The 22,488-nt window shown below is 44.1% G+C and overlaps 1 protein-coding gene across 1 annotated transcript; it reads left to right on the top strand.

Annotated features, from left to right (window-relative positions):
- Positions 1-9,999: 9,999 nt before the first annotated feature.
- SLC2A10 (solute carrier family 2 member 10) lies at positions 10,000-22,271 on the top strand. Its single transcript, XM_027822255.3, has 5 exons — positions 10,000-10,627; positions 15,934-17,316; positions 19,510-19,632; positions 20,402-20,537; positions 21,817-22,271. Exons 1-5 carry the CDS (start codon positions 10,624-10,626, stop codon positions 21,911-21,913), a joined length of 1,743 nt encoding a protein of 580 aa, XP_027678056.1. The 5' UTR covers positions 10,000-10,623; the 3' UTR covers positions 21,914-22,271.
- The last annotated feature ends 217 nt before the right edge of the window (positions 22,272-22,488 follow it).

Genomic DNA, 22,488 nt, shown 5'->3' with positions numbered 1-22,488 from the left:
TCAGAGCCTGCAAGTCCATTCAGTCCTACTTCTTGTTCAGCCAATCGCTAAGACAAACAAGTTGGTTTACATTTACAGGAAATAATGCTGCCCTCTTCTTATTTACAAGATCACCAAAAAGTGAGAACAGGCATTTGCATGGCACTTTTTTAGCTGGCATTGCAAGGTATTTATGTGCCAGATATGTTAAACATTCATATGCCCCTTCATGCTTCAGCCACCATTCCAGGGGACATGCTAATTAAAAAAAAGCATTAATTACATTTGTGCCTGAACTCCTTGGGGGAGAATTGTATGTCTCCTGCTCTGTTTTACCTGCATTCTGCCATATATTTCATGTTATAGCAGTCTTTGATGATGACCCAGCACATGTTCATTTTAAGAACACTTTCACTGCAGATTTGACAAAACGCAAAGATGATATCTGTCAAGGTTCCTTCCCCACTCTGAACTCTATGGAACAGATTTGGGGACCTGCATGAAAGACCCCCTAAGCTTATTCTTACCAGCTTAGGTTAAAAGCTGCCACCACCAAAATGTTACACAAAGAACAGGGGAAGTGCCCACTTGGAAACGTTTCCCCCGCAAAATTCCCCCCCCCCGCCCCCCAAGCACTATACCCCCTTTCCTGGGGAAGGCTTGATAAAACTCCTCACCAATTTGCATAGGTGACCACAGACCCAAATCCTTGGATCTTAAGAACAATGAAAAAGCAACCAGGTTCTTAAAAGAGAATTTTAATTAAAGAAAAAGTAAAAGAATCACCTCTAAAATCTGGATGGTAAATACCTTACAGGGTAATCAGATTCAAAACATAAGGAATCCCTCTAGGCAAAACCTTAAGTTACAAAAAGATACAAAAACAGGAATATACATTCCATTCAGCACAACTTATTTTATCAGCCATTTAAACAAAACAGAACCTAACACATAACTAGATTGCTTACTGACTTTTTACAGGAGTTCTGACCTGCATTCCTGCTCTGATCCCAGCAAAAGCATCACACAGACAGAGAGAACCCTTTGTGTCCCATCCCCCCGCTTCAGCTTTGAAAGTATCTTGTCTCCTCATTTGTCATTTTGGTCAGGTACCAGCAAGGTTATCTTAGCTTCTTAACCCTTTACAGGTAAAAGGGTTTTTCCCTCTGGCCAGGAGGGATTTAAAGGTGTTTACCCTTCCCTTTATATTTATGACAGTATCAATGTGATATTTCTAAAGATATCTACAGCACTCAACCCAAGGTTTCAGAATCTGAAGTGCCTTCCAAAATCTGAGAGGGATGAGGTATGGAGCATGCTTGCAGAGGTCTTAAAAGAGCAACACTCTGGTGCAGAAACTACAGAACCCAAATCACCAAAAAAGAAAATCAACCTTCTGCTGGTGGCATCTGACTCAGAAAGTGAAAATGTGTCGTCTGCACTGGTTTGGATTGTTATTGAGCAGAACCTATCATCAGCATGGATGCAAGTCCTCTGGAATGGTGGTTGAAGATGGAGACAAATGAATCTTTAGTGCATCTGGCACATATATATCTTGCAACGCTGGCTACAACAGTGCCATGAGAACGCCTGTTCTCACTTTCTGGTGACATTGTAATTAAGAAGAGGGCAGCATTATCTCCTGCAAATGTAAACTAACTTGTTTGTCTGAGCGATTGGCTGAAGAAGTAGGACTGAATGGACTTGCAGGCTCTAAAATTTTAGATTGTTTTATTTTTGAATGCAGTTTTTTTTAACATAAAATTCAACTTTCATGATAAAGAGATTGCACTACAATACTTGTATTAGGTGAATTAAAAATACTAATTCTTTTGTTTTTTTACAGTGCAAGTACTTGTAATCAAAAAATATAAAGTGAGTACTGTACACTTTGTATTCCATGTTGTAATTTAAATCAATATATTTGAAAATGTAGAAAACACCCAAAAATATTTAAATAAATGGTATTCTATTATTGTTTAATAGTGCAAATAATGGCAATTAGTTTTTTTTAATCGCTTGACAGACCTGTTTTCCCACTTGCAGGGGCTGGAATAAGTCTACCGAGGCCCTGGTCTACACTTAACATTTAGATCGCTCTAGCTACATTGCTCAGGGCATGTGAAAAATTCACACCCCTAAGCACTGTAGTTAAGCTGACCTGACCCCCGAGGTAGACCCAGCTACACTGAGAAGAATTCTTCCATCAACCCAGCTACTGCCTCTTGGAAAGGTGGATTACCTACAGCAACAGAAAACCCCCTCCGTCAACACAGGACCCATCTACACTCTCATACTGTGGCATTGCTGCAACTGTGCTGCTGTAGCCTCCGTAGTGTAGACACACCCGAGAAGTACACCAGTATTCCTATACAGGCAAAGCATTCCCAGTGGACCTGGCCTAAGGCCGAGATTCTCAAAGCTGGTCAAATGGGAATTAGGCAAACTGAGGCAACTGTGAGTTTATACGGAGTCAGCTACCCCAAGCCTCAGCATGGCCCTTCTCTGAGTATCCGTATAACTAAGTTGGCTTGGGGGGTAATTTTTTCTGAAGTAGTTATCCTGGTACAACCCCTTGTGTGGCTGCAGTTATACTGCTGTAATGGTGGCTTACACTAGTATAGCTTATTCCCCTTCTTGTATGGGAATAGCTATGCTGCTGTAAAGCACACTTATGCCAATATAACTGTCTCCATGCTAGGGGGATTGTAGTGCTTTAACTCTTCCCATATAGTTAGAGTGGTACAACTGTTGCGAGTAAACAAACCCTGACTCACTTTGCACTATTGTCATCTCTAAAACAAAGAATGACCTGAACTTGCTGAGTTTGGTTATAAGAACAAATATTTCCTCTAATAAACTTCCCATAGCTGACTACAAAACAAGGTAGCTTAACTTCTGTTCTGCCCTTATTTTAAACCATTTTACTTATTACAATGACAGTGAAAAAAAGAACAAGTTACAGATTTGGGGCTAAATTATCCACCTTGTTGGAGAGAACCTGCTAGATCACTGGGGATTCCTTCTTTGCTAAATGGATTCCCACTCCTTGTTTTCATTTGTGATTGTAATGTCTGTTTCTAGCGGCTACTGCCTTGAAGCATAGTGCAACTGTTCATGAATAAAGAAAAGGAGGACTTGTGGCACCTTAGAGACTAACAAATTTGAGCATAAGCTTTCGTGAGCTACAGCTCACAGACTAACACGGCTGCTACTCTGAAACCTGTTCATGAATAGTTGAGCAATGCAGAGCACATTCAAGCTGGGTTATTGTTACCAACTGCAGTTTGAATTTTAAATGCTAAACATCTCAAGAAATACATATTTGTGGTTTATGCCTGGTGTTTTTATTATTTGGTTCTATAGCTAGAGTGCAGCCTCGTTCACTTGAGATCCACAGGCCAAAAGAGAGATAAGAATCAAACAGGGAAGTGGATTGGCCAAGACATACAGCCTGATGATCACAAGAGAAACACCTCAGGGGAAGATCATGGCAAGGAGGACAAGAAATATGCTAAAGAACAGGAGGCATAAGCCTCTCTTCCTTTGCGGGATCCTTTGGAACTAATGCTGTGTCTGCAAGTGGCCACAGACTTGTCACTATAGATATGACCCTTCCAGGTCCCCAAAGACCCATTCCATGAAAGACCACACAAAACCTTTAATTCATGGAGTTATGTGCTACAGCAGCTGCACAAAGAGGGTATGATTTAAAGCCCACAGGAGTGTTTCCAATGACTTCAGTGGGCTTTGGGTCAGGCTCAGAATATACAGGTTTTACAAGTATAAGACAAAAGTTTGTTATTTACACAACTTCAGACTGCAAAGAAGCATTTCAGGTTGCTTTTCAAAGGATTGTTTGACACATTTTCAATTATTGCCACTGAATATTGTATCAGTTCCTCATGGTTTAGTTTGAAAGGGTCGTGACATACAGCTGACTGAAAAGTTGATGCACCAGCCAAACGTATTGAAGTATTCTCACCTGCCTCTATGTAAGCAAACCATAAAGATATTTTTTCCCCCACAGAGCCATACCTTCTGGCTATCTTAGGTAGTTAATGTTTTTATTACCCTGCCAGAGAACAGGATCCTTCCAGGATATTTAGAGCGGGTTTGTGTTGGCAGGTCAGATACCTGGACAACAGTTTGCTGAAAAGTCACAGAAGCGCCATTATTTCCATTTCATACAATGAAATAATTTAAGAAAGTCTCAGAAGAAATTCAGGAATCCATCAGAAGAAATGCATGTGCTATAACTGCTCCCCAAAGAGAATCCAAACTCAAGGGAACCCTACCTCTATTCTGGCAGTGGCAGAGCCAGGTTTTGCAACCAAGGGGCCAATGAGTTGTTCGTGGTACTATTTTCAATTATACCTACTGGCTTTACATTTAGTTTTTTAAAAACCATCCTCACTCAGAAGACTCTCCTTGTGGTTCTCCAGTACTCAAATTAATTGACCATTTGGTTTCATTCCCCACATCAGCTAAAGCTGCACAGCTAATACCTAGTTTAGCTTTCACCATTGAGATAGCCTAAGCCTACAAATCTCACAGAACTAACAAATGTGTAGCTAGCTATTTACAAGTAAACTGAAGAGATTTGTATGCACACAGGTAAAGTTTTAAATGCACCATAATCCACTGAACTCAGTGTTGATGTATTCTCCCTATTCAATGGGTGCACTTCTCCACCATGTTCTCCTCACCTCATTGATGGGGTACCAAACACCTGCAGCAGCACCTTCTGTCCCAGCACCACAACCCTAATCCTGGCCTGGTGCACATGGGAGGCCCTGGGAGCGAGAGGGCTGGTGAGTGAACCCTATGATGCTGGCAGACCAGGTGCCAGCTCATGCCAAGGCCCCTAGGCTTCAATTGTACACTGTATAACTGTAATCAGTCTGACTTACCTGTGTGTTAAAATAGGTATTAGCATTATAAAAATGCGTTTTGTGTTTAGACTTTATGAAATGCTTGTAAATTACTGAATGTATTAATCTCACTTATAAATATCTGTATTCCATGTTATAAGGTAATAGGTAAGTGTTTTCTTTATAACTGTAAATTACCAGTCAGGAGAGAAGTATTGCCAAGTGTGAAATACAATTTGCCACAGGAGGTATGTAACAGCATCAGCACCCACTTCTCGTGCATGTCCCCTTCTCTCTGGGGAAGAGTGCCTGTAAACAGTTCTTTTCATGGGGGGACACCCCCCCTCTTGTGGATGGCTCCCTTTCTTTTTTATTCTTACATCAGGGTGGCACCTACCTTTTGCAAGCACTCCCCGGCCACTGGTCCTCTCGGCTGGTCTTCAGCAGCTCAGCCGTCTGGCCAAGCTGCACACGCTGTCCCCGCTTCCGGGGTATATGTTCCCAAGTTCTTATCACAGCCCTGGTATGGGGCCATAGCTTTTAGGCTTCTTCGCAGAAGCACTACCTTCTTCAGACACCCAGCCGGGGCCCATCTCAGTACCCCAGTCTGGTCAGGCCAGGTTTTGTGCTCAGTCCCTCAGGCTCAGCCTGCCCACACTGACCTTTTGACGGCTCTGCTGCTATTCTATCCAGCCAGCCAGCCACAAGGTCTTTGGCAGCGTTCGCTGGGCTCAGTTCTGCCTGGTGAGCTCTCTGCGGTGAGCTATCCGCAGTCTTGCTGTTCGTCTAGCCAGCCAAGCATCCAGTCCTCCCTCATCAAGTTCGTGAGCTGTAGCTCACAAAAGCTTATGCTCAAATAAATTGGTTAGTCTCTAAGGTGCCACAAGTCCTCCTTTTCTTACAGCAACTGAAGGCTCTGGTCTGCTACTTTCCTTTTATCCGGCCCTTCTGGCCCCTTATTGGTCACTCCAGCAGCCCTTCTGATTGGCCACTCTTCTACGGCCACTCTAGGCTGCCTGGAGGACTTCTCGCTGCTCTATTCTGGGACAGGGTGATGCAGGGCCACGAGGCCTCCAGCAGGGGGCCTCCGGACTTAGTCCACCCTGCCATAAGGTGTTCTCTCCTGCCCAACAAGGCCCATACACACCAGACAAACATCAGAGGACAAAAGACTTTGTTGATTGCCCCTCCACACACACACCCATGAAGAGGAGACATGCACGAGGACTTGTCCCATCAACTTGAATTCTGGGGGAAGGGAATCAAAATTCCTGACAAGAAGAAACTGTATCTTTATGCTGCTATGACTTTGAGGGGCAAGGATTACTAAACATATGCAAAAGATCCCCATGCTTGTCTGGGTTAGCCCTACAGGACATATAGACCTTGCTTATTATAGAAGCTTCTACCACCTTTTGGAATCGAAGACTATAACTCAATGTATTTTTACCTGCTTTAACTTTGTAAATATCGCTCCCTATTTCTTTTTCTTGGTTAATAAATCTTTAGATAGTTTGTTATAGGGTGGGCTACAAGCATTGTCTTTGGTGAGAGATCTAAGGTACAATTGACCTGGGGTAAATGGCTGGTGCCTTGGGACTGGAAGTAACCTGAACATTGTTGTAATTTTTGGCATAAGAGACCATCTATCGCAAAGGCAAGCTTACCTAGGTGGCAAGATAGATTGGCATACCCAAGGGGACTGTCTGTGACTCCATGTTAAGGCTATTGTAGTGTTTGAGCAGTTCACACTTGATGCTTGGTTGGTGAAATCTCAGTATAGAGCTCACAACCAGTTTGGGGTTTGTGCTCTGGTTTGTAACAGTCTGCCCCGAGATTGGTACTCATGCTCTTGAGCCACTCCAGACAGCTTGACAAGACCACCCCATGCTCACCCTGAAGTGGCGGCTCCTGGGCTTGGTTCCCTACTCCAGGCCATTCAGGTTTGGCCTGGCCACCCCTCCATCATGACAGATGGGTGCCAAAGCCAAATTTGAGAGTGGCGTTGCAACATGGTGCACAGGGTCACAGCACCAAGCAACTGCGAGCACCATGTTACAATGCCGGAACAGGGCGCCAGCCCAACCCCACAGGACAGGAGCCATCACTGCCAAGTGAGTGCAGGGCGGGCTCACTCTCCAGCCCTGTGTGAAAATCCATATCATACACCTCCTTTTGTCAATTGCATAATATACTTGAAAAGGCACCGCACAGACAACTCAGGGCCACCTAGTGGGGGCACTCCCCCTATATCCCTGTTAGCTCCATGACTGCATTCTGGATGGCAGAGTATACAGAGAAAATCACAGGGCATCCACCAGCAGTACCCCAAATTTTTCAGTGTGTTCCCAGAGTTCAGAATAGACATCACGATGGTCAATCAGTCTCACACACAGCTCCAGGATAAGGAGATACTTAATTAGCAATTAGAACAAAACATTTTGGCTCTGAGTGCTATAAGAGCAATCAGAATTTTACATCAGCCCCTTAACATACAGAACTTCAACATTAATTAGAAAACCATGGATCTCCTGCATTGTCATAGCATCATTGACCCTAGCCCCATTTTACTCCCCTGATTACTTTCACACAGGATAACCCATTCTCAAGAGAATCCTAATTTCAAGAAAAAAATCTCCCAGTGACTTGGGCTAAGTTTATGCTGTGTGTACATTTCATATTGTAAAACTGTATGATTTTCTGTCCTACAGTGATTAAAGCTGATTGAAAATGCTCACAACTTATGGTCTGGCTTTTAAAGTATATTACTTAATTGCATGATTATTAGCATCACTGAAACAGTTGCTATGGTTACCAAATCCTTCAACTCTCATTCCTTAATCCCTTTGAAAAGCTGTTTCCTTGAATGTTGTTGATCTTATTGGTCATTTTCAGTGTTTGAAGCCATTCTTTACCTTTCATAAGGTCCCTGTGCAGTTGTCAGTTTATTCTGGATACAAAAATTTTGAAGTGGTAGTTTTAAATACTTAATTTGCAATTGAAACTAGAGACGATGAATGGGAAGTGTATATTTAATCTGTAAAATGTGTGGATGACTTGAAACACTTTTAAAAATAGACTAGATCTGTGTCTTTGAGAGGGAACAAAAACAAGTCTTTGATCAGGTCCAAGTTTCAAACCAGATGGCCTACAACCTACTTTCCAAAATGTTGTCATATCCAGTGCTGAAAAGATGTAGAATTTCCTATATTGCCAGTCTCAAGTGTACAAAAATGCTAAGTCTGGCCCCCAAAAGCCATGAGACTGGATTAAAAATCATTAGATATTTTAAAATAGTAAATCTGAAATTCTTTTTAGTTTCCTGCTGTTTTTTGAGCCTTTAGCATTCATGATATCAATGTTTACTCCACAACCATAAAAGTTAAAAACTTCCTTTTAAGAAAGAGAAAGCTGATATTCTTTCTAGTCACATGAGTCCAGGAACCTATGACTTTAAGGGGGGGGAAATTGTGAACCCCGCAGTTAAATCATGAGATTTGGCAGAACTGGATTCCTCGGGAGCAGAGATTTAACACATTTTTTCCTGAAAAAGAGCTGGGTACCATCATGGTTATTTGAATAAAAAGGTTGCTTTTTAAATATTTATCTAGAATTCTCTGTTAAGGTAAATAACGCCTGAGATTATTAACATTGAAATCATCTTTATAATCAAATGTATTTTTCATTAGTTATCCAACTTGTTTGCTTTTGTAGTCCTCTCGGTTTTGGGGGGATGAAATTTGGCTAGTTAGTTTCACTTTTTATAGTTACTTTCATGTTCTGACTCTCATGCACAAGCCTAATACTCTATGGTTTGAGCTTATAGCATTGAGGGGAAATGTTTTCATTGGATTAAAATAATCATGAAAACACATATTCAATTTTGTAAAACCCTGTGTTTAAAGATTGGGTTTATTTGTTTTGGTTTTGGATGTGTGAGTTTAAACCCTGATTCAAGGAACCAGCGGCTTATGTCCCATTGTCTTCACTACATTCACTTTATGTACGTGCTTAGGTGCTTTGCTGAGCAGAGATGAATTTAAGCTTATGCTTAAAGCTAAGCACCACTGAAGTACTTTGCCTAATGGGGCCTAAGTGCTGGCAAATGGTGACAGCCCTTGACATTGAAATCTTCCTTATCTCTGTCCTGCTGGATTGTTTTTTGTAATATACACCCCTTTCCAACCCAAAGCAGAACCAAAGAACCATCAGTTGCCAATCTCTTCTGGTTACTTGCATTGGTTTTGAAGCAGTCCTCCAGAAGCAAAGGCTTCCTGTCAGAGCTACCAGACCCCCTGCAATTAGCAGCTAAGCATTTCACAGGCACCCAGCTAAAATGATTTATAGCATATACTATATTTAGGGCTGAGGTTTGATGTAGATCTGTAATTCCAGCAGAAAGTCTTACTCTGCCCTGGATCCATGCATTTAGGACAATTAGAAATGCACCAATAAAAGCTTAGCTTCAGAACTTGAGCATTTAAGTACAAGTCAGGGGTCCTGATACATTCAGCAGGAGCACTAGAAAACGTGCATGGTCAGGTGTTATTAACTGTTATGTTTCAGAGTAACAGCCGTGTTAGTCTGTATTCGCAAAAAGAAAAAGTGAGCTGTAGCTCACCAAAGCTTATGCTCAAATAAATTGGTTAGTCTCTAAGGTGCCACAAGTACTCCTTTTCTATTAACTGTTATGGTTTACTTTATTTCTCATCTACCAGTTCTAGAACATCACCAGTGTATTAGGGCCTTTACAGAGGGCTGTGAAGAAAAGATCCAGGTCCCAAGGACCTTACAACCACAATCCCAGCAGTAGAGGAACAGTGAGGATGTGCCATGCGGCTTTGCAAGAGTTTGTGTTTTTGTTTTTGATGAGACAGCTTACATCTCCTTCATAATATTCATAATTATCACAGCCTGATTACACTGCGCCCCACACCCCCAGAGACACCCCCACCCCCGCCCCATTATTAGGGAACAAAGGAGGGCCGGGATCATGCATGAGATTTAAGCTGCCTCCTTGGAACTCACTTTGCAAAAATCCTTCATCGCAAAAGGAAGAGGATCAACAATAATTCCCTGCGATGGAGAGTGTGTTCAGTGTTGGAGGAGAGAGGGCATATCCCATTACAGGGGAGGGGGGCGGTACAGAGCGAGCTCTTGGGAGCTCTGCCGGCTGCTGCTCGCCCCGGGCTCTGCACAGCCACCAAGCCCTTGGCGAGGCAGCTGTCCCCGGGCCGGGGAACCAGGACTACAACGCCCAGGCTCCGCCATCCCAGCGGCAGTAGGCAGGGCTGTAGCAACGTGGCGCTGTGCAGCACCACCCCCTGGCTCAGCGCTGCCGGGCGCTGAGTGGGGCTGGCGGGGCAGGGAAAGTTTCTGGGGCGGGAGTTTCTGGAGGGTTTCGAGCCGGATCGTGGCAGGCGAGGCGTGCCCGAGCCTGGGGCACCCAGACAGGGCGGGGGGCACCCCTCCCCAGGCGAGAAGAGTGCAGGACTTTAGTGGCTGGCTGCCCGGGGATCCTGGATGTGGATCCCCGGTTCAGGGACGGGGATCCCCTGTCCAGGGACGGGGAGCCCCTCTCCTCTCCGGGTCTGGTTCAGAGCCCCCCTGCTCAGGGCTGGTGCTGCAGCGGGGGCGGATCCCCCCCAGGCACAGATGATCGGAGGGACCTGAATCAGTCGGTTTGGGTTTTACTGCCCACTCCCTGCTGGATTGTCCCTGGCTGTTTGGAAACAAACTTGAGCCGAACTCCCCGGCCTCTCGCATCGCCATGGGTAAGTGCCATGTCCGCCCGGCGATGGGCTGGGGGCGCAGCGGGGCGTGCAGGGCTGGCTGGCTCGGGGCGGAATGCAGGGGGCCGGGCTGGGGGTTGCTTTGTCACTCGCCTGCGCTGGGGATCCCGCTTTGCTGCTGCTTCTCTCCCAGCCCCAGTGACCTCCTCCCCCCAGCCCGGATTTCGCAGCCCGCCTGGGGGAGGGGAATGGTTTAAGGAATGATGCTTCCTGGCCGGATTTGTGGGGATGGAGGAGAGATGGATCTGGGGGTGATGTCCCCCCTGGAGTTTTGGTGCTGTGAAGGGGGCTGGGTTGAATTCACACATACACAGCCCGGAGGAGGGATCACTCCGTTACCTAATCAATGACAGGGGCAGAGAGGGCAGCTTCCCCCCCTCCGAGCCGGAGGGTTCAGATTCCGTGGCCCGCTCAGTCCTTGGGCTCTCTGCTGAGGCTGCCACCGGTTGGAGCTGGTGGCTTTTGTAATAGGGATTCTTGTACTCTAGGAATGGGCCTGAGACCCATCAACCCGTGTCCCAGATTTCATGGGATATCAGGCTTGATGTTAAGTGAACTGTTACTGATTACTCCAGATACTACCTTCCTTACAACACTGCCACGGATTTCCTAAAGTCCTCTCCTCTCCCTCTTCTGTAGTAGCAGAGAACCACTGTCATTCATTCTCAGCTGGCTAATTAGATTAACTTAATCCTCATACCACCCTCACAGTCAACTCTAGCACACCAGTCTGGTCTCCATTTTCAATAGAGGCTAGTGATTTCAATAGAGGCTAGTTTTGGGTGCCAACTTCACACACCTTAAAAGGGCTTGATTTTTTTCAGAGGGTGGGTGCTCAGTGCTTTTTGAAAATCAAGCTCCTGTGGGCGTATCTAGGCACAGAAACAGAGACATCCAAAATCATTAACCCCCTTTGAACATAGAAATCACATTTTGTTTTGTATTGGTAAGTTTCAGACCATCTTTAAGGCTTTGTAGAACCAGAACCCTATAGCCAGGCATGAGCGTGCAGGGTGCTGTACCTCAGGGGGCTGAATTGTAGCTGTGTCTTTTTTTTTTATTATTGCTAACTGCTTGCGGACAGGAAGCACCAGACCAGAAGTCTTATGAAAACGTAGCTAACAGAAAGGATCCGAAAAACAGGATGAAATTTTCACACACACAAAAATTGTTGAACATTTCAAACTGATTTTTGGCAAAATTTTGAATTTAGAAATCTTTTTACCAAATCTCGTAGCAAACTTATTAGGCCAAATTCTCCCCTGTGCCCTAGCCCCTTAATGCCACTCTGGTGTTATGAAGGGGAGGAAACAACGCCTGGGGAACTCCCAGTGAAAGAGAATTCCCCAGCCACTGAACCAAGCTGCTGGAACACTCTCTGCCAGCCCCCCGTGTATGGAGCATGGCCAAGGTCTGGGGCACTGGCAACTCACACCTAGCACACCCATAAGGGGGCTTTGCAGTCAAAGCATCAGTTAAAGCTGCTCAGAGGCACTGATTTTCGCCAGAAGCCACTGCTTGCCCTTAGAATACAAGGAGCACACAAGGTGGCTTAAAGCCAGCTTTGCCCCCAGCCCCACTTCCTGGGCTGAGTGCAGGACTGGAACAACTGAGAATTAAGACTAGTTATTAAATTTTTTGTTAAAGGAAGTTGCACTGATTGAGAGTGTTGGCACTGGTCTTATGCAAATAATGTCTTTAGCGGTACAAAAGTCAGTTTACCTGAATCCTGATCGGCACCACCAATTACTATTCTAGACCTGAGCGAGTGCACACTTGACAGAGAGGCATCGGTAAGACTCACTAAACTTTCCCCCCTTATGACATTAAGTAAAGAATCAAGAGAAGAGTGCAGATGTGAAAGCCAAGTGCAGGGACACATGTCGCTAAGCCCCCATGACAGCATTGCAAATGACTGAATAGCAAGCTGGATTTAAATCAAAGGTCATAAATCATTAGTGCCCACAAAGATAATGAGAAGTACAGTAGAATGGCCCTGTCCCCTTTCTGTTCTTATTGAGCAAATATTGTTTCTAATTATCTATATTACATGTGTGCAAGAAGTGATTAAGTGTAGGTAACTGCATGGAGGGTGGTTTTTGGCATGTATCAGGAGTGACATAATGAATACAAATGGCATGACAAAACGCTACAGAATAAATATAAATGTAAATATAGCCTTTACTGAGAAATAACCTTTACTGCGTACTGTAATTAGAAGCTAAATATAGACACTTCCTGTAAAGCACAGACTGCAAACATCTTATAAAGCTCTAGCTGAGGAAACTTTTCCATATTTCAGTGGGTGTTTCCATAATTTGTTTCCCATAGTCTATTTAAAATAAAAGTATTTTAAATTAAAGCAAAACCAGTAACAAAGCATCAGTGTCACACGCTGGAAAACAGCATATCACAGAACAAACTCCTGACTGCATCTCAACATTTAGGAGAAATAGGTCATTTGGAGTGATGAACATTATCTGTGCTATTATTATTGGTGTTGCCCAAATACCCCAATCAGGTTTGGGGCCCCATTGTGCTAGGTGCTGTACAAACACAGATGAAGTGACAGTCCCTAGCCCAGAGAACTTAAGGCTTTTGTCACAAAGAAATATGCAGAGCCCAAGACTGGCCAGGAGAACTAATTCTCTATTACAAGCCAATACATTTCAATACCACTGCCCAAATTCATCCTTATTTTCCACTTGTCAGGTTCTCCCACAATAGTTTTTTCCTTCTATAGTGCCTCTCATCAAGGCTCTCAAAGCACTTTACAAATACTAATTAAGTCCCACAAACACCTCTTCCAAGAAGGTAGCTCTGTATTATTATCCCTATTGTACACAAATGGAAAAATGAGGCACAGAAAAGTTAAGAGACTTGACCAAGGTCATGTGTCACATCAGTGATACAGGCAGAAATAGAATGAAGGGGTTCTAATTTCTGCGACCATTGGAGAACACTCCTGCCCTAATTTTACTCTCATAGGCTATATATAAAGGCCTGGTATTCTGTGTGGGGCATTAGACCTAAATGATGAGACTGAGGCCCCAGGATTTTGTGGCAGGGACCGAGGGATGATATAGCATGGCCAAGCACTCTACTCCTAACTGCCCTCCACTAGTCTAGTCCAAACCATTTAGTATTCTTTGTGTATCTGATTTATTCTGATATTAAATTCAGGGCTTGTCTAGATACAGAAGTTGAACTGAAATCTGGTTAGTTAAACCAGTGCAACTTTTGTGTATGATCTCTCTTATATTGTCTTCATGCTCGTTTTATTGGTTTAACTTGCTCCTGTACATTTACCCACACAAGTGAAACTGATATAAACCCAGTTTAAACTGACATAAGAGAGTACACGTATAGAGTCATATCAATCAGTGTAAAATCATGCCATTAATTAAAATGGTGCAACTCTGTGGATAGACCACAGGAGAAAGTCTGCTTTCACTGAAGTCAGTGGGAAAGCTCCCAGTCAGGCCAGGATTTTATCCCAGGCCTCAGTTTATTTTGTGCTGCCCCACTGTTTTATTTTCAGTGTGGTTCAACTGCCTGTACTGACCATACCTACCGGCCTCGTAGAGATTGTCATGGCAAAGCTGGAGCTTTTCAGCATCCAGGAAAGTGTGGGCAGTGGCTTTGGTTTTTGGTACAAGGGGACAGCTGAGGCCTTTGGTAGGGGGATAGGATGCACTTCCTCTTAGCCTCCCCCTTTTGGACAGAGGTAGAGGTGGTTTTAAATCAGGGGGTAAGAGGGATTGAGCCACTACTCCAGCAGCCTTTGATAGCAAGTAGCTGTGTGCCCCTACATGCACTCCCGAACATTTTCCATTGCATTCAGCAATGAAAAACAAGCTCTATGTTCCTTCTAAAATATTCAGGAGCGAAGAGTTAATGCTGAAGTTTAAATCAGCCTCAGACTTAAATTAAGGTGATTGGAGCATTTCACACCTCTCAGAGCACACACCACCAACCTGGTTTTGCATTCCCTTTGGCTTTCTTGTAGTGATAAGGGCTAGAGACTTCTTTTTAGTTAATGAGATTCTGGAGCATAACTGTGCTGCAATTTCAGAATAATCCACACTCCTGCAGCAATTTACCTGCACACACATAATCATGCAATGCACAGGGGCCTGGCTATATGATACCACTTATCTGATGAGGAGACATTAAAGGGAAGTCCTTGAGATCTCTGCCTCTGTTCTTAGCATTAGTAAAGGGACTTAAAAATGGAGATGGTCAGAGGAAAGAAAGGGGACACAAAATCAGTTAGTTTAATATTGTGTTAGCATAACACTGTCTAGAACCTCAGTACCCTGACCTAGAATTTCTGATGGAAATAATTTACCACACTAAAAGTCAGATACAGTAAAGTCAGGTTTTGGAATGGGGAAGTTTGGGTCTAAAATACTGGACGTCCCTTGTAATGAAAATATGATGGTTGGACAAGGAGCAAGGATCTTCTCAGGAAGTCAGAGTTTATGCTGGACTTTAGGGGAATGGAATACATTTTCCCCAGGAAGGCCTGACCGTTGCAGAGAATTAAGGAGGGATTAGGTAAGAAGTTAGAGGAAATGTGGTAACAAGCAGCAAAGGGCACACATGGATGGCCCTAGTAGTCCTTTCTGGCTCTCTGGTGTGAGAGTTAATAGGCAGGGGTGTCAGTATTCAGCACATAGAAACAGTAACTTGCTCCGCTGATGATTTATTTGTGAAATTCCTAGGTAGTGAAAAGAAGCCACACGGATGCTTCTAAGTTGCAAACTGAGGACTGAGCATCATAATGGCAACACAACCCACAGAAAAATACAGAAAGGAGAAAACTACATCCCCTGGCTGGGAAGTTGTTGAACATACAAAATAGCTTGGACAGTCTAAGGGGGAATTACCCTGGCTTCTCCACTATAAATCGGTGACTTCCAATTATAGCTAAGTCTTATCTGTGTTCACACAGGCCCACATTTTCAGAACTGTGAGCACAAATATGTGCGCCCCTTTCCATGACTAAACTGCATGCACAGTTGTGATGCCTGAATGCACACTCATTGTAATTCCATAAATACATACCCAGACAAATGCTTGGTTGTTTATAGGCGTGATTATCACAATTGTACACCCAGTTTTTGTAATTGTTTGTGTAACTTAGGTGTGCGAATGTGCATGCTGAAAACCTGGGCCTCCTTTTATCAGAACAGCGTTCTCTATTTTGTGTAACTAGAGAGTTTTCATTATAAAGCCAGCAGAGTGAATCTTTGAAATCCCACTGTTGCTTGCTTGCTTTCCAGGTCGTGCATTGCTGGTCCTCCTGTTGCCTGCAACAGTCTCTCTCCTGGGTGGGTTAACGTTTGGATATGAGCTGGGGATTATCTCTGGTGCCTTACTGCAACTACAGATGGACTTCCACCTCAGCTGCTTTGAACAGGAAACCCTTGTGAGTTCCCTGCTCATTGGGGCTCTCCTTGCCTCTTTGGTTGGTGGGATCTTCATTGACCGTCACGGAAGGAGGAGGGCGATACTGGTCAGCAACCTAATCTTGTTGTGTGGCAGCCTCATTCTGACATTGGCAGGATCATTTATTTGGCTGGTATTTGGACGTATGACTGTAGGGTTTGCAATCTCTGTGTCATCCATGGCATGCTGCATCTATGTCTCTGAAATGGTGGCTGCACATCAACGAGGGCTGGTGGTGTCTCTCTATGAAGCTGGCATCACCGTGGGCATCTTACTTTCATATGCGCTGAACTACATCTTCTCAGACATGGCTGAGGGATGGAGATACATGTTTGGATTGGCTCTTGCACCGACTGCCATACAGTTTTTCAGTATCCTGCTCCTCCCGACTAAGCCTGTTGTATTAAACCTATGGGACTGTGACTCTCAGAAGGGCCTCATTCAACTGAAGAACAGTGAAGATGGAGAGGAAGCAAAGCTAGAGCCATGTAAGGAGAAGCATTATTCCTTTCTTGACCTTTTCAGGTCTAGAGACAACATGAAAAGCAGGACTCTGGTTGGCCTGGGATTGGTGCTCTTTCAGCAGTTCACCGGGCAACCTAATGTGCTGTGCTATGCTTCCAAAATCTTCCGCTCCGTGGGATTTCAGAATGATTCATCAGCTGTCCTGGCTTCTGTGGGGCTCGGGGTGATGAAGGTGATTGCAACATTAGTTGCAATGGTTTTTGCAGATAAGGCCGGCAGAAGGGTATTACTGATTGCTGGGTGTGTAGTGATGTCTGTCTCCGTCACTGCTATTGGCCTCACCAGCTGGACTGTTCCATTGGATAAGGCCAGAGATTGTAAGACTGCCACAGAGCCCAATGCTTCGTACACCATAGCACAACATCCCATGCAGCCAGTATCCTCCCAACCAGCTGTGTTGTACATCCCACGGACTTCAGCTGCTGGTGAAAGTCAAATGAGTCCCGGTTTTGCTCTTACCAGACCAGAGGGCCTTACAAAAGCCTTTGCCAGTGCTAGAAACAGAGAGATCATTACAGAGACTTCCCGCACTCAGAAAATGGACCTGCCAAGTCAGTCCAATGAAGAGATGGTGCAAAGCACAAGCTCTCCTTTCAGTGATACTCCCAGTAGGGAACATGTGGTTTTAAATTGGATTACTTTGCTGAGCATGATGGCCTTTGTGAGTGCATTCTCAATTGGATTTGGACCAAGTAAGTATGGCGTTTATACATGCTCTGTCTGCCATAACCCATAGTATAAAACCACGACTGATCTTCACAATACTCTGGAAACATTTGCTATGTACCTGCTTTACAAGGCAGCTGAGGGTCCTGCAACTGAAAAAATACCCCACACTCACTCCTACCTGAATGATTTCATACCGCTCCAGCCCTGCATATTGGAGGTCCGGTACAGCATCAGTATAAGGTTCCCATATACATTACCTCTTCCCTGAGTTATTTTATTTATAGCTTTTTCTCTGGTGCTCATCGCTATAGAAACTGGGTACCTCACAAACATTGAGCTGATCTTCACAACACCCCTGGGAGGCAGGGAAAAATTATTAACCCCGTTTTACAGATGGGAAACTGAGGCACAAAGTGACTTGCCAAAGGTCACACATGAGGTCAGTGGCAGAGCTGAGAGAAGAACTCATATACCCTGAGTTCCAGTCCAGTGCAGCATTCCCTTCTTCCTTACTCTAGCTGGCAGGTCCACTCTAGGCTTTAAAATATATTTGGAAATCTCACAGCACATAATAAGAGAAGGAAACATTGGCTTGAAGCTACATCTGGAATTTCATGTGTTTTTTTACTAGTTACTGTTCACTGTCCAAAAGGCCAGTATACATCAGTGCCTCACAGCACGAAATTTGGTCCCTGGGTCTGCATGGCCCTATCAACCCTCTGCATCTCTTCTGAGAGAGTGAGCAAAGGTGACAAGTCATTACTGCCAACTGGGGTGTGGGTGCCCATCCACTAGGAACTGGAGTGAAATTATCAACTCATTTCACAGGTGTTACCAGACACTTGCCACTTGGCAATGGTTTTTAGTCATAACTCGCCTGGACCACATTAGATAGGTGATCCGCAGTTGAAAACTTAAGTATCGCACACTCAACCTATCCTCATTCCAGCTGCCTTTTATTTTAGGCAATGAAAGCTGTATTATACTTGCCTAAATTGATATTTTGAATAATTTTAAAATTGAATCATTTTTGCTTTTTATTTATTGTTATTTATAGTTACCCCTTTGAAAGTATCCCACTAACATCTGCTCTTTGACTGAATTCCTCGCATGAGCACCCAGATTTGTTACTGCGGGGCTGCTTGTGAGTGCTAGCATGCTAACATTTATTTATTCTGTTTTCAATAATATTGAAGTTTTTATTTGTGGGAAAAGGAACAACATCTACTGAAGTTAAAAAGATCTAAGTAAAAAGACAGTAGGTCCACCATAGGCCTCATAAACTAGACAGCATACCTTTAAGTTGTTTTATGCCATCACATACGGTTTCACAAAACACTGAATTATTTCTGGGACATACCTAGATTATATACTGAAATGTCCTGCACTCTGTGACAGGTAGTGGGGTCCCTTGGAGCTTAGGAGAACTGAATTCTATTCCCAGCTCTGCCACATACTTCTGTGCAACCTTGGGTACATCAGTTAACCTCTCAGTGCCTCAGTTTCCCCATCTGCAAAGCTGAGCTAATACTACTTATCTACCTGTGTAAAGCACTGAGCTCCATGACTGCAAAGCACGGTGTAGGGGCCCAATACTGTTCTTATTATTTTTAAATGAAATGCATGTAATAGAAACAGCTGCCTAGAAGTAAAATAGACACACGACTGGGTAAGTGTTAGGTGTGATGCTCCAAGACTGAGTTGCATACGTCCCACCAAGTCTAAAGGGAGCAGCCATCCCTGCTCATCTTTCCGGAAATGGCCGCCCTGCGCATGAGAGACACCCTCCCTGTGTGTACTGTTCCCATCTCCACAAGTGGTGTCTCTGATTTTAGACAAAATGTAGCTCTGTCTCCTGCCTTGTCCTGCTGTTTAGAACTGAGCCTGTTTATGTCCCAAATGTAGCTTCATGTAACTGGGTTTTTAGGAGCTTTTCTGCAGGTTCCTCCTAAGTCGCTCTCCCTGGGCCTTTGTGTGTAGTTTGTCTCTGTATTTGTATTTTGTTCCTCCACAAAATAGGAAAGATGGGATTTTAAAAAACTCTCAGCCTTGGCATCTCCTGTTGAAGTCAATTGGAGCTTTAACATTGAATTAAATGGGAGCAGAGATAGGCCAGTGTTCAGCCCTTGTAAAATCCAGCCCTAAAACTTTCCCACACCCTTTCACACTAAAGGTGCCTAAAGATGCTGTTGTCTTTCCCTCTTTCCTCTCTGCAGTGATATGGCTGGTCCTCAGTGAGATCTATCCTGCTGGAATAAGAGGAAGGGCCTTTTCCTTCTGCAACAGCTTTAACTGGGCTGCTAATTTACTGATCAGCCTCTCATTCCTTGATCTCATTGGTATGTATAGTCCTCATTTCCTGTTTGCCTTTCCAAATGCAGTCCAAGCACTCTTCTGTTCTCTGCTGTCAGGGTACTAGAATCAATCAGGCTGCCAATGTTCCCACTGGCCACAGGATGCTGTGTGGGGATTGGGCATCATTTCAGGCTACTGGTGGTTAGGTACTAGACAAAAGGGCACTATTCCTTGGTCACTCTGATAGGAGCCAGGCAGATTTTCTCTCTGCTATAAGTGGCTCCCTGTAGCATCTGTGTCATCCATGGTGATAAAAACAACATAGCTTTTGCTTAATTCTTTCACATTGGGTTATTTTGTGATGTGAGCAATGGAAGTGTACTGTCCGAGTGCAGCTAATCTGAATCAGTCTAGAAAGCACGAAGTTTGCAACTTTTGGAACCCTTTGCTCTTCAACTTTTCTTGCCAGCAGAGCTGTCTGATGAACTAGACTGAGAAAACCATCAGATACTGCCTGGCCTCTGGAGCTGAGGTTAATCCCTGCTCCTTACACAGCTCTGGCAGGCAGAGAGACTGGGATGTCAGTACTTCAGAGTTCTGGAGTTGTGAGCTGTCTTTCTCATTGGCTGATTCACAATCCAGGCCTTGTGTATTTCTCTGCTATGTTTTACAGGCTTCTCTAAGTACAGTGGCCTCACACAACACAACTGATGTTTGGTCAAGATACCAACTTGCTTCATATGCCAAAGGACTTTAAGTGCAAATGGTGTTATCTCTTGTTAACCCTTCTCTCTTTTTAACCTGTTTTTGTAGATGCCATAGGCTTGTCATGGATGTTTCTTCTCTACGGAGTAGTGGGAGTGGCAGCTGTTATATTTATTTATCTTTTTGTTCCGGAAACGAAAGGACAGTCTCTAGAGGAGATAGACCAGCAGTTCTCAAGGAAACGGTATGTACACTGTGGTGCTGGCTCTTTTCCAGGTCAAAGGGCCCTATCCTATTACTTTAGTAGGGGGTCTTTGTAAAGTACATGAAGGATCAGGCCCCCAGTCATTCATCCGAAAAACAACTGATCTGTGTTATTAAGGGCATGTCTACACTACAGAACTATGTTGACCTAAGTTATGTCGGCATACAGCCGCCTCAATAGTTAAATCACTTTTGCATGTCCACACGATGCTCCTTGTTTTGGTAGTGCATGTCCTCACTGGGAGCGCTTACGCCAATTTAACTGTCAGTGTGGGGTATTGTGGGATGGCTTCTGAAAGCCAGTAACAGTAGATGTAAGCAACACAGTGTCTACACTGACACTGCATCAACCTAACTACATCGACATTGACGCTTTGTCTTCCGTGAAGGTAGAGTTATTAAGTCAGCGTAGTGGGGCAGTTACACCAGCAGGAGCAAACTTTTAGTGTAACCACTTCCATAGTTAGGTCGACGCAAGGCAGCTTATGTAGACGAGGCCTCAATTCTGAATGAGATCATTCACACAGATGTTTAATGCAGTTTAACCAATCCAATTTAAATTCACACCTCTAATTAGTTTGGATTAACTTTCCTGAGTATTCCTGTATAGACAAGTCCTTAGATTGATAGCTAATCAGCAAAATGTCTGTGAATGAATCACTAAAATCTGAATTGTCTCATCAGTGGTGAGGAAGATTGATTTGTGCTGTTTATTTATTTGTACTTGATTCATCCCGGAGAATGAGTCTAGACTGGACAGTTTCACATTCTTATTCTCAGACACTATTGCAGTAGCGACAGGTCAGGGCTGAGGTGCATTAACAGACCCAGGGGGAATTGGGGAGAAAATTGCAGGGGTTGCTGCAGGTCAGCATTGAGGTGCACTCTTAGCCAAGCTATGTGGGGAGCCCGGGACTGGACTAGGGGGCATCACAGATCAGGATTGAAGGGCATTGCAGGAGATGCAGAGGAAGGACTTTAGTCTGCCATTTACACCCTCCTTATAAATTAGTAGAGTCATGGATTTTTAAGCCACAAGGGACCATCTAGTCTGTCCTCCAGTATAACACAGGCCATAGCTTTTCACCCAGTACTTCCTGCATCAAGCCCATAACTTCTGGTTGAGATAGAGCATGTTTTTTAGGAAGATGCCAAGGATGGATTCTGTGCCCACCATGAGTTGAGAGGGGAAGAAAAGTAAACACTAAAACACTGATAACAGCAGCTGCTCCTGGCTGACCTTAGTCATTGTCCGGCAGGTTGTTGAAAGGAAACACATTCAGGCGAAGATTTGGAAGAAGGGGAAACTTTGCACATGCTCAGTACCAAAGGGTGGAGCACTCCAGCGCCTCCTGAAACAAGCCACCTGCATCGAGTGACACTGTCAGGAAACAAACAGGGTCTGTGACAACAAGAGATTTATTCTGGATAGCTTCAACATAAGGCATTCACTGGCTCGAAGGAAAAGCCTTGGCACAGTAAGCCAGCGCACTGAACTCATTGCAGTGCCTTGAATCTTGAGACACAGATGTTAGCGATGCTGTAGATTGTGTCCCTATATATATGTGCTGTATGTATAGACAGTAGCGTTCTGGACTCTGAAGAGGGACCCTCTCATTGCTTTGGTATCTTTTATTATTTCAGAGGTTGGAACCTCCCACTGTTTGTTGATGTTTTTTGTATTTGAGAAATAAAGCACAACTTTTGCCAAGAAGTCCGGATTCTGTCTCTCAGCACTATCTGTGCACAGAATATTTATTGTCCTAGTTAAGAGACCTGCTTGCTTCATTACTGATGCACAGGCTGTTCCATGAGCATGTCGAAGATTTAACAATTTGTATTATATATTCTTCGTTTTTTAACTTTTGAGCAGTGCCATGGAGTCTGCCAGGTAATAAACAATCTAAATAACTGCCCTGACTGAACAGAGA

This window comes from Chelonia mydas, chromosome 13, assembly GCF_015237465.2.
Source record: "Chelonia mydas isolate rCheMyd1 chromosome 13, rCheMyd1.pri.v2, whole genome shotgun sequence".
Lineage (NCBI taxonomy): Eukaryota > Metazoa > Chordata > Testudines > Cheloniidae > Chelonia > Chelonia mydas.
This window is presented reverse-complemented; position numbering and strand designations above follow the sequence as displayed.